At 40.4% G+C, this 13,132-nt stretch overlaps 1 protein-coding gene across 1 annotated transcript; it reads right to left on the bottom strand.

The window, feature by feature from the left end:
* Positions 1-4,206: 4,206 nt before the first annotated feature.
* On the bottom strand, positions 4,207-7,023 carry LOC114163463 (uncharacterized). Its single transcript, XM_028047773.2, has 6 exons — positions 6,542-7,023; positions 6,199-6,445; positions 5,119-6,087; positions 4,798-4,941; positions 4,591-4,755; positions 4,207-4,464 (listed from the first exon to the last, which is right to left on the bottom strand). The coding sequence occupies exons 1-6, from the start codon at positions 7,021-7,023 to the stop codon at positions 4,207-4,209; spliced, it is 2,265 nt and encodes a 754-aa protein (XP_027903574.2).
* Positions 7,024-13,132: the final 6,109 nt, after the last annotated feature.

The following is a 13,132-nucleotide window of genomic DNA, read 5'->3' as shown; positions in this document are numbered from 1 at the left end:
ACTTAATAAAAAAGCACTTGTGTAATCCTTTATTTTCGGGTTGGTGAGTCAATCCAACTCATAACGAGTTTAACTTGGGTGAACCGAGTTTTAGGTGACCCGGGTCAAAAATTAACCCGTATTAAAATTTATAGAAAAATTTCAACCCAACCTGACCTAAACTTATGGTGGATTGAATTGACTTATAGATTCTAACTCAGTTTAATATATATATATATATATATATATATATATATATATATATATATATATATATATATATATATATATATATATATAATCAACATATGAGTAATGATAGATAATCAATGAAAAATCATTAATTATATCCTAATTACTTTTTTTTCATAAATCACCAAACTTTTATTATAAGAAATTCAATATAACGCAATTAAAGGAATTTATAACACAATTAAAGGAAAATGTTACATGATTATAATATAACAGCGCAGTTCAGGAATTTAAACATAAGACCTTACAACTAAGGCACACCACGATGCCTCCAAAAACGAATAACGGTATGACTAAAAGTTTACAATTTCAATAACGAGGAATATAGGGGTCGTAGCCATAAATAAAAGCCCAAAGGAAACCAAAGCCCAATTCACGCGGACTATGCAGCGGAATTACCATCTCCCTGTTGTCCACGGGTGTTCCTCGTCTCTGTTCACACCAACAAGTTGGTGATCATCGCAAATAAGAGTACCACACAACAGGAGCACACAACAACAAAAGTAGGGTAAGCTAGTGCATAAAATCACATCATCAATGAAGTCAGATACATATCCACAATCCATCATACGTACATCACACAAGAATGTTACGACCTTTCAAACAATACACTACGACTCGACTCATCTGGATACATATAACTTGGTCGGATTAAGCGGATGCTTGCACTTGTGGTGGATACCTCTGCTCACCCCCGAGCTGCTCACCCCCGAGCTAAGTGTTACAAGTGTTGCAATGAATCGATTTCCCTCACCACAAGGTTAGCCCTTAATGAGTTTCAGGCCTCCTGTTACCCTCACCACAGGGGTTAGTCCGCTCTAAGTGAGACTAACTGACCCCTTAGAGTGTCAGGATGCAATCCTTACCTAGTTATATAGATGGGGCACCACCATGGACACCCACTAACAGGGGCCATGGAATTACTTCCCGACCACTGAAGCGCGACCCTGAAGGTCTCACTTAGAGACCCCAAGGAATTATGCACTGACACAAAACAACCAAAATCACACAGCCAAAGAATATTCACCATGCAGAGATATACCTTAATCGTATCAGCCTTTAAAGCCAGAGCCTTTCATGTTCCAGGCCCAACCCATTTCAACTCATCATACACCATTCATGCTCATAGGATCTCAACTCATCTCGTTTTCATGTCACTTTAACAATAACCAACTCACTTAGTACACATGCCAACTTTCATACCAGACCCATCATCTACAATTCGTGTTTCTTGCCAAGCATGCGTAATACTCCATTACATACATATTTCTCATCATATAACTCATACTCAACAAACATCAATCATCCAAGAATAAGCAAACAACCAAACAGAGTACTGTCTCGCCCAACCCCTCGCTTAGGGTGAAGGGTCGCGCTCAAGCGAGACGTGCTCGCTCAGGCGAGCCCCCCTTCGCCTAGGCGAGGGCTCGAGGAAGCATGTAGAGAACATCACGGGATCTCGCTTAGGCGAGACCCCTCTCGCGTGGGCGAGGCGTTTACTCGCTTAAAAATTTGAGCGGGCCGCCTGGGCGACCTTTCGCGCATTTGGGATTTGGGCGAGTCCTTGCTCATCTCGCCTAGGCGAAACTGACTCGCTTGGGCGAGATTTGCAGGTCTCGCCGCTGTTCTCCTGAAGAAGTCCCTCACACCAGCCAAACAACAAATTTTAACAACAGATTCAACCACAGATTCATGTACCCAAACCAGTATATCATCATACCAAACGTGCAAACTCAAAATGACAATCAAACCACAAGAAAACATGGCATAAGAGAAGGTTTTAGCTTCCCTACCTGGAAATGGGTTTGTACGGGACTCCGACACGGAGTCAAGGAGCACAGCAGCTCCAGGACCCGACTCGCAAACTGGAACAGCGGTTAAACGAGTTAATACAGAGTTTCCCACTGTGGCTACGAAACTATACTAGACAGAGGCGATAGGGTGAGAGAGTACTTACGTGAGCAAAACAATGGCCAAGCCAAACGTGAATCTGAAGAACGTTGGAACCTAGAAGAAGTAAAGGCGGTTGCAGCTCAAGGCAAGGACAAAAGCTTTTTCTGAAAATGGTAAGGAACGTTAGGTTTAGGGTAGACCTAAGGACTTTATCTGTTGGGCTGGCCTTAGGCCCACTTACAAGGGCATTCCACTATCTTTAGAGCAGAAAGAATTAAAACATATTTAAAGGGGTCTTACAATCCCTCCAACAACAAAAAATTTCGTCCTCGAAAATAGAGACTCACCAGGTAAACAAATGTGGATGTGATTTTCTCATGTCCTCTTCCAACTCCCAAGTCGAGTCACCCGTCCTCCGATCCCAGATGACTTTAACAAGACTGACGGTGTTTCCACGACGTTCCTCAACCTTGCTATCCTCAAGAGCGATGGGTGGTACTTCCACGGTGAGGTCTTCCTTGATCTGTATATCTTCGGCTTCTAACACATGAGCTGGGTCAAACACGTACTTCCTCAGCTGTGAGACGTGAAACATTGGGTGAAGGTTTGCCAACTCTGGGGGTAAGGCTATCTCATAAGCCACTGGCCCAATCCTCCTCGTGATCTGATATCGGCCAAGGAATTTAGGAGAAAGTTTTCTTGAGCGGAGAGCCCTTCCCACGCTAGTGGTTCGGGTCACCCTCAAGAACACATGATCGCCGGCTGCAAACTCCAAGGGTCTCCTCCTACGGTCTGCATAGGCCTTCTGCCTACTCTGAGAAGCCTGCATCCTGTTCCTCACCATCTCGGTGGTCTGCTCTAACAACTCTGGTCCAACCAACACTGCCTCCCCATCCTGATACCAACAGAGAGGAGTCCTACACCTCCTACCGTAAAGAGCCTCGTATGGCACCATGCCAATGCTCGCATGAAAGCTGTTGTTGTAGATAAACTCGATCAAGGGCAACACCTCATCCCAAGCCCCCAGATGATCAAATATGCAAGTCCTCAACAAATCCTCTAACGACTGGATCGTCCTCTCAGACTGGCCATCGGTCTGAGGGTGATAAGCTGAACTCATGGTGAGCTTGCTACCCATAGCACTCTGTAACGTCTGCCAAAACCGGGATGTGAACTGCGGGTCTCTGTCGGAAACTATGCTCGAGGGCACCCCATGAAGTCTTATTATCTCCTTAATGTACAACTGAGCCAGTTTGGCCATAGACATCCTCAAGTTCATCGCCAAGAAGTGTGCACTCTTGGTCAGTCGATCTACTATCACCCAGATGGCATCATGTCCCCTAAATGTTCGTGGCAAATGGGTCACAAAGTCCATCGAGATGCTGTCCCATTTCCACACCAGTACCTCCAACGACTGTAGAATGCCACCGGGTCTCTGATGCTCCACCTTCGCCTTCTGACACGTTAAACAAGCTGATACAAACTGAGCCACATCTTTCTTCATACCCTGCCACCAGAAAGTCTCCTTGAGGTCCTGATACATCTTAGTCATGCCAGGATGCAAGCTAAAATGACTTTTGTGTCCTTCCTCAAGGATCAACTTCCTTACCTCTGCATCATTAGGTACATAGATCCTGTCCTGAAATCTCAGTATACCATCATCACTCACGGCAAAGTCTCTAACCTCGTCCGACCCAAGCTGTTCCCTGACTCTGTTCAGACTGGCATCCAGCAACTGCCTCTCTCTGATCGAGTCCAAGAAGTCACTAGATATAGTAAGGGTACTACACCTAATGGACTCGGACCCCAATTCCACCTGTATCTTCATGTCCCTGAACTTCTCTAGTAGTTCTACCTCTTTTATCATGAGATGTGCCGTGTGTACCGTCTTCTTACTCAGAGCATCTGCCACTACATTTGCCTTTCCTGGATGATATAGAAGCTCGAAGTCATAATCCTTCAAGAATTCCATCCATCTTCTCTGTCTCATGTTCAGCTCCTTTTGGTCAAACAAATATTTGAGGCTCTTATGATCGCTGAACACTCGAAACTAAGCACCATAAAGATAGTGCCTCCAGATTTTCAAGGCAAAACTATAGCCGCCAACTCCAGGTCATGAGTGAGATAGTTGCGCTCATGCACCTTAAGCTGTCTCGAGGCATACGCCACCGCCTTCTTTTCTTGCATCAAAACACAACCAAGTCCAAGATGAGAGGCGTCACAAAAGACCTCAAAAGGCTTCCCCATGTCTGGGATCACTAGTATCGGGGCACTGGTCAGTCTCCTCTTCAGTTCCTGGAAACTCTCCTCACACTTATCCGTCCAAGTGAAGGGTTGGTCCTTCCGGGTAAGCAAGGTCAAAGGTGCCACTATCTTGGAGAATCCCTCTATGAACCTCCTATAGTAGCCTGCTAACCCCACAAAGCTCCTAATCTCTGTGGCCGACTTAGGGCTTTCCCACTTTACCACTGCCTCGACCTTTGCGGGGTCCACTACAATGCCTCGTGCAGATATCACATGCCCTAAGAACTGCACTTCATCCATCCAAAATTCGCACTTGGACAGCTTGGCATACAACTGTTTTTCTCTCAGAACACTACGCACCATCCTCAGGTGTTCCTCATGCTCCTCCTGAGTCTTAGAATAGATAAGGATGTCATCTATGAAGACTACGACAAACTTATCTAAGAAGGGTCTGAAAATCCGGTTCATGTAGTCTATGAACACTGCGGGAGCATTGGTCACACCAAAAGGCATAACCACGTACTCATAGTGTCCATACCGGGATCGGAAGGCCGTCTTCTGCACATCATCGGCCTTCACCAAAATCTGATGTTAACCTGATCGTAGATCTATCTTCGAGAACACTGATGACCCATGTAGCTGATCCATCAAGTCATCAATCCTCGGGAGTGGGTATTTATTCTTGATAGTCATCTTGTTTAATTGCCTGTAGTCCACACACAGACGTGAACTCCCATCTTTCTTCTTTACTAACAACACTAGTGCTCCCCACGACGAAGTACTGGGTCGAATAAACTGCTTCTCCATCAGCTCTTCTATCTGTTTCTTGAGTTCCACTAACTCTGTCGGAGCCATGCGATATGGAGCCATTGATACTGGACCCGTCCCTGGTACCAGGTCAATAGAGAACTCCACTTCTCTACTGGGAGGCAACCCTGGTACTTCATCCGGAAATACGTCTTCAAACTCATGCACCACAGGTATGATTGATGGTCTCTCTCCCTCTCCCACCTCTATACGGGCGAAGATTATGAAGCACTGCGCGCCACTCTGAATCTCCCTCACCGCCCCCTGAGGGGACACCAACTCGAGCTCCTCTGAATCGGGAAACAACAACCTCTTCTCCCGACAGTCTATAAGGACGCGATTGGCAGATAGCCAATCCATCCCTAAGATCACTTCCAAGTCTTGCAAAGGCAGGCAGATTAGATTCACCTTGTACCTGCGTCCCTCTATCTCCACTGGACACCTAACACACAAAGACGACGTCGTGACCAATCCCGACGCCGGAGTAGACACCGCAAGCTCGCACTGTAGCTCGCATACTGACAAACCCAGACGTTTCACACAACTATCTGACACAAAGGAGTGTGTCGCTCCAGAGTCATACAACACACAGCAAGACACACCAGCTATCAAGCAGCAACCCATAACCAAGTTACCTGAACCAGTCGCCTCTGCTCCTGTCATAGCATACACCCTGCCTGTTGCCTGAGGCCTGTTGCCTCTGTCCCTCCTCTGATGCTGATGGGGAGTCTGAGCTGGAGGGCGTGTTGCTGCCCTAGCAAGGTTGGGACAGTCCTTCCCAAAGTGGCCCTCCTTGCCATAGTTGTTGCACCGACGGTAACCCTCCATACACGGGCAGGCACTCCTTAGATGAGGGCCCCCACATATGTAGCACTGCACTTGACCCTGCTGGGGAGGAAGACCCCTAGACCCCTGAGGTTGATGAGGAGGTCTGTCATACGGTCTCCTCCACTCGTCATGTTTGGGCTTGGACCCAGATGGTCCACAAATCCTCTAAGGCTACTGAGGCCGCTGACCCTCTACCTCATTCTTCATCTTCTCCATTACCCTGACCTTCTCCACCAGAGCGGCAAAATCCTTGATGGACAAGGGTGCCACCATCAAGCGAATGTTGTCGCGGAGTCCATTCTCGAACTTGCGACATCTCCACTCCTCATCGAGTGGCAAGGTGTAGAAACGACTGAGATGCTTGAACTTCTCAGCATAATCAACTACTGACTTCCCTCCCTGTATGAGCTGGAGGAATTCCACCTCCTTGGTGTATCTGACGCTGTCAAGGAAATACTCTTAGAGGAACTTTCCTCGGAAGGCCTCCCAAGTGACTGGCTCTCCCCTCTCCTCCATGATAGATTTGGTGCTGGTCTACCAATGTTCGGCCTCCCCGGTGAGCATGTACACGGTGAAAGCCAACCTGTTCTCCGCTGGACATGTTTTTGCATCAAAGATCCTCTCCAGGTCCTTCAGCCACTGATCTGCTGTGTCAGGGCTCGTCTTCCCGTTGAACTTCACGGGATGGTGTTTCAGGAAGTCTTCCAGACTCCACTCCCTGACCGGTGGTCGTGGCTCAGGGCCAAACACAGGGGCAGCCGCCCTGTTCTCTTCCAGCTGGCGGAGGGCCTCCATAGGCTGCCGATGAGCATCCTCGGCAGCCACCCTTGCAGCTTCCATCTGCTGCATCAGCAACTGCTGCTGCTCTAGCGACGCTACCTGTCGCTGCATTGATGCCTCGTGTTGCTGCATCATCGCTGTACTTTGCTGCGTCATGGCAGCTATCATCGCCTCGATAGCCCTGGCAATATCGGGTACGTCACCCTGGGACGATTGCGAAGTCCTATGAGGGGGTGCCATAGTCCACTGGCACACAGAAAATCACTTGGTTAGGCTTGATAAAGGCAAGAATTTTAACTAAGCACTTAGAGACACACAGAGAAAGCTAAGCGGACAACCCAAGTCCACAGACCTAAGGAATGACCGCTCTGATACCATAAATGTAACGTCCCATTTAATTTATAACGCAATTAAAGGAAAATGTCACATGATTATAATATAACAGCGCAATTCAGGAGTTTAAACATAAGACCTTACAACTAAGGCACACCACAATGCCTCCAAAAACGAATAACGGTATGACTAAAAGTTTACAATTCCAATAACGAGGAATACAGGAGCCGTAACCCTAAATAAAAGCCCAAAGGAAACCAAAGCCCAATCCACGCGGACTATGCAGCAGAATTACCATCTCCTTGTTGTCCACGGGTGTTCCTCGTCTCTGCTCACACCAACAAGTTGGTGATCATCGCAAATAAGAGTACCACACAGCAGGAGCACACAACAACAAAAGTAGGGTAAGCTAGTGCATAAAATCACATCATCAATGAAGTCAGATACATATCCACAATCCATCATACGTACGACACACAAGCATGTTACGACCTTTCAAACAATACACTACGACTCGACTCATCCGGATACATATAACTTGGTCGGATTCAGCGGATGCTTACACTTGTGGTGGATACCTCTGCTCACCCCCGAGCTAAGTGTTACAAGTGTTGTAATGAATCGATTTCCCTCACCACAAGGTTAGCCCTTAATGAGTTTTAGGCCTCTTGCTACCCTCACCACATGGGTTAGTCCGCTCTAAGTGAGACTAACTGACCCCTTAGAGTGTCAGGATGCAATCCTTACCTTGAATCCTTACCTAGTTATACAGATGTGGCACCACCATGGACACTCACTAACAGGGGCCATGGAATTACGTCCTGTCCATTGAAGCGCGACCCTGAAGGTCTCACCTAGAGACCCCAAGGAATTATGCACTGACACACAACCAAAATCACACAGCCAAAGAATATTCACCATGCATAGATATACCTTAATTGTATCAGCCTTTAAAGCCAGAGCCTTTCATGTTCCAGGCCCAACCCATTTCAACTCATCATACACCATTCATGCTCATAGGATCTCAACTCATCTCGTTTTCATGTCACTTTAACAATAACCAACTCACTTAGTACACATGCCAACTTTCATACCAGACCCATAATCTACAATTCGTGTTTCTTGCCAAGCATGCTTAATACTCCATTACATACATATTTCTCATCATACAACTCATACTCAACCAACATCAATCATCCAAGAATAAGCAAACATCCAAACAGAGTACTGTCTCGCCCAACCCCTCGCTCAGGCTGAAGGGTCACGCTCAGGCGAGACGTGCTCGCTCAGGCGAGCCCCCCTTCGCCTAGGCGAGGGCTCGAGGAAGCATGTAGAGAACATCACGGGATCTCGCTTAGGCGAGACCCCTCTCGCCTTGGCGAGGTGTTTACTCGCTCAAAAATTTGAGCGGGCCGCCTAGGCGACCTTTCGCGCATTTGGGATTTGGGCGAGTCCCTGCTCATCTCGCCTAGGCGAGACTGACTCGCTTGGGCGAGATTTGCAGGTTTCGCCGCTGTTCTCCTGCAGCAGTCCCTCACACCAGCCAAACAACAGATTTTAACAACAGATTCAACCACAGATTCATGTACCCAAACCAGTATATCATCATACCAACCGTGCAAACTCGAAATGACAATCAAACCATAAGAAAACAGGGCATAAGAGCAAGGTTTTAGCTTCCCTACCTGGAAATGGGTTTGTACGGGACTTCGACACGGAGTCAAGGAGCATGGCAGCTCTAGGACCCGACTCGCAAACTGGAACAGCGGTTAAACGAGTTAATACAGAGTTTCCCACTGTGGCTACGAAACTATACTAGACAGAGGCGATAGGGTGAGAGAGTACTTACGTGAGCAGAACAATGGCCAAGCCAAACGTGAATCTAGAGAACGTTGGAACCCTAGAAGAAGTAAAGACGGTTGCGGCTCAAGGCAAGGATAAAAGCTTTTTCTGAAAATGGTAAGGAACGTTAGGTTTAGGGCAGACCTAAGGACTTTATCTGTTGGGCCGACCTTAGGCCCACTTACAAGGGCAGCCCACTATCTTTAGGGCAGAAAGAATTAAAACATTTTTAAAGGGGTCTTACAGGATATGTTAACACAATTTTTTAAAAACTTATACAAAATTAAAATCAAAATTAGTTTATATATAAATTTTCTCATATGACTTAATTATAAATTTTTTAATATATATGAACTAATTTTAAATTATAAAAAATACTTTTATCTTTCTTTATAAATTCTTCTTGTAAAAGTAGTCCAAAGATCATAAATGTGAAAAACATTTCTTTATAAACCAAAAATTATAAGAACGACAACAGACTTTCAGTGCAAAACGTGCATGTCTAATGGTAAAAGAAATACTTTGAGAATATTAAATTAATTTTGAGAATATTAAAATAATATGTTTGAAAATTATATTATGCTAAAATATTATTTAATATTTTTTAGTAGTTGAGGAATGTATCTATTGTTTCCGTATTTTATTTTTTTTTAAATTGATTTAGTTGTAAACAACTGTCATGATGATAGAGAAATTATTATAAATAACTCTATATTTGAAGGTGAGTTAATTATAAAATTAATCATGTGTTTGGGTTAATATATTTAAAAATATTTTTTTTGGTTACCATCTGAATAAGATTAATTATCTTTTTCTATTAAATATTAATTTTCTTAAAATGTTTAGGAGAATTTATGATACGATTTAAAAAATACTGACCAAACCTATTATAATGGTTTAAATCATTTACTTTATTTATTAAATAGTTTTATAGTTGGCAATTTAAGAAAGAAAAATGATAAGACATACTTATATCCAATTTGACTCATTTGTTAAAGTTGTAACTTTTTAAAATGTTTTCCGTTGTCGTAACCTTGTTATAATCTTGCTTATTATAATATATTAATTATAGAATACCTTCTTTATTTATAACTTTTAAAATAAGTATATATTATTTTAAGATTTTTATGATTTAACATATAAAATTAAAATTAAATAATTATATATATATATATATATATATATATATATATATATATATATATATATATTAACATTCTTTAAAGGATTATATGTGTTTTTAGCTCCTGAACTTTAACGAGGAATTAGGATTTGTTCATATCTGAAACTTTGATACATTTTGGTCCACAAACTTTAAAAATGAAGGGCTATAGTCCTTTTAACCTTTATTCCTTCTTTTACATGTTAAACATGTTCTCCGGCTGATAGGGTGTCAACAACTCAAATGCTAGCTTGAAATGTGTTGGTCACAAAAAAAAACGTAATTGGGTTAGAAGGACTACATCCATTAATTTTTAAAGTTTGACTATCAAAATATGTCAAAATTTTGGACAGGAACAAATTTCAATTTTGTGTCAAAGTTCATAGACTAAAAACATATTTAACCCTTCTTTAAATTATCAATGTGGAGCCTTTCACTTGAAACATTATTTCTTTCTGTGTAAAACACAATCATCACATATTAGTGTTGAGACTAGACGATACAGATAACCCTCTAGACAAAAGGTTTAAGAAGTTTTGATGATAATAAAACACTATACAAAATGACAAAATTGATGATAACAAATATTATATGAAAATGAAGATATATGTGGTTATTCATATAATTCATTTAGTCTTACATATTAAAGCTACCAAATTGTTAATCTATTGAATATTTTGTGGTAACTATAGGACCTCGTCTAACACTTTTCAAGACTAAGTGCGAATTCGTTGTATTGTTCTTATCATTTATGATTTGAATAAGCTACAAAGTTTAAATAAAATTTTATAAGCCACAAATTTTAATATATTTATGTATAATTAAGTTTGAATTAAATGATTTCACGAAAGATATTATATCTAAAAATTAGAATTGTTTTAAATGTCAAACATACATCTTATCTATGTATAGAAATCTTTTATAAATGACTAACATTATTTAATTTATCTTAATTTATTGTATATGATTACATTTGATTATAGTATATGCAAATTATGGTTTGAAAAAGTTTCCTTTAGCAAAGAATTTATGAAAGTTGGAGAGAATATAAAATCAATACTTTATATATTAAATATTCTTTGATTTCGAGACAAATACACTACATCAAAATCTTCAATAGAGAATATCTTTCTAGAAGAAGTGTTCTTTGATCTCAATAAGGAATAGACATATTAAAGCTTAAAAAAATATATCTCAACTTCAACAAAGGATATCTTACAAATGAAGGATTACAAGGAAGATTTTCTAAAGATAGATAATATTACATTTCTTTTCTATGTAGATTTTGCTTCATCTTAATAGAAAAATAAAAATATTATGTTCTCAATGGTCATATGATTTGAAGAATCGAAATTAAGAAGATTCAAGTAGAGAAGCTACAATGAGAAAGTAATTAAAAGAAGAAATATCATATACTATGTATTTCTAGAAAGATAAATTCCAAAGATGAAGATCTCAAAATTATCTTGAAGATTACATCATAACTTTTGTTACCAAGTGTTGAATGTGAAGATGTTAATATAAATTAATGTTGAAGAAAATAAAAAAAGGTAAAAGACACATTAAAGAGAAGATCTAGAAAATGAAAGAAAGAGTCAACTAAGGAAGAAACAAAAAGCTCTGTAAATTATATCTATAATTTTTTATTTTGAAGTGTTAAATATCAAGAAGATCATTCAACATAATTGTGAGATCAGATATCAATGTACTACAACGGTCATTTGCAATATATTAAAGATTGTAATATCGAAAGAATATCTTGAAGATTATATGAAGAGACTGATGAACTGAGAAGATGAATATCTATCATGATCAAATTCACTTATTCAACGATTACAAATTGGCATAAGACACAAAAGAAGAAAGAAATACGACTATGAAAACAAACAAATGAATTATTCAATGAGAATATACTCAAAAAAGGAGAGAGAAACAATCAACAAGAAAAGAAGATTGAACAATATCATTATGCTTGAAGATTGAAGAATGACATATTGAATAAGCAAATCGAGAAAAGGAAAGAAAGAGAAAATCAAGAAAAGAGGAAAGCAAAAGCTTTGAAGATAATGAAAACATTCCTTAATAAGAATAAGAATAAGATACAAAGAGAATAAAAAAATATAGAGAATTAATTTGAGAAGATTTAGAAGTACAGACACTTAATTGTCATATTCACAACATGTCTATAGATACAAAGATCAAGGTGAAGAAGAAAGGGCATGAGTAGAAAGTAAAATACATAAGAAATGAGAAAGAGAAAGGAGAGATATTTGAGCTTATAGAGTCACATTTCAATAGTCGTGAAAACAATGGGCGTGTGTAGTTAACCATTGTAAAATCCTTTAGTTTATGAAGTATATTTGAGTGAATTTCATTTGTATTCTCTTACTTTAAGAGTGTTTGTCGTTATTCCATTTGAGATTTATTGATCTCACGGGGAGGTTAATAAGTGATACATGGAGAGGTTAAAATTGTTATACCTAGAGAGGTTGATACTTTTGCCTAGAGGGACTATACTCGTAATACCTAGATATTTGATACTTAGTGATAGCTAGAGAGGTTGACACTCATGTCTAGAGAGACTACACTCGTGATACTTGGAGAGGTTAATACTAATGTTGTAATCAAGTTGTTTGATTAGTGGAACCTTTTAAGCATTGTGCTTAAGAGACAATATATATATAACCCATGTGATTAGGTGAACCAGTATAAAATTTGTGTGCATGCTTGTTATTTATTTTACTTCAAATATATTTATATTTTATCATCTGTCAATGTCTTTGTGCGAGAAAATGTGTACATGATTTATTCATCTTCCTCCTTTCTTCTAAAGTCTAATTCCATTATCAATTAGAACAACACAAAACACACAAGTAGGGTAATCTACTATTAATTTGAACAAAACATACATTTAACAATAAAAATATGAAACAAACACACATTTGTCACATCTCATTCATCATCTAATTAATATGATGTAGAAATCAATTCATATAATCATCACAAACACTC

Source organism: Vigna unguiculata, chromosome 9, assembly GCF_037176805.1.
Source record: "Vigna unguiculata cultivar grain cowpea cultivar isolate G323 ecotype 2 chromosome 9, ASM3717680v1, whole genome shotgun sequence".
In the NCBI taxonomy this organism is placed as follows: Eukaryota; Viridiplantae; Streptophyta; class Magnoliopsida; order Fabales; family Fabaceae; genus Vigna; species Vigna unguiculata.
This window is presented reverse-complemented; position numbering and strand designations above follow the sequence as displayed.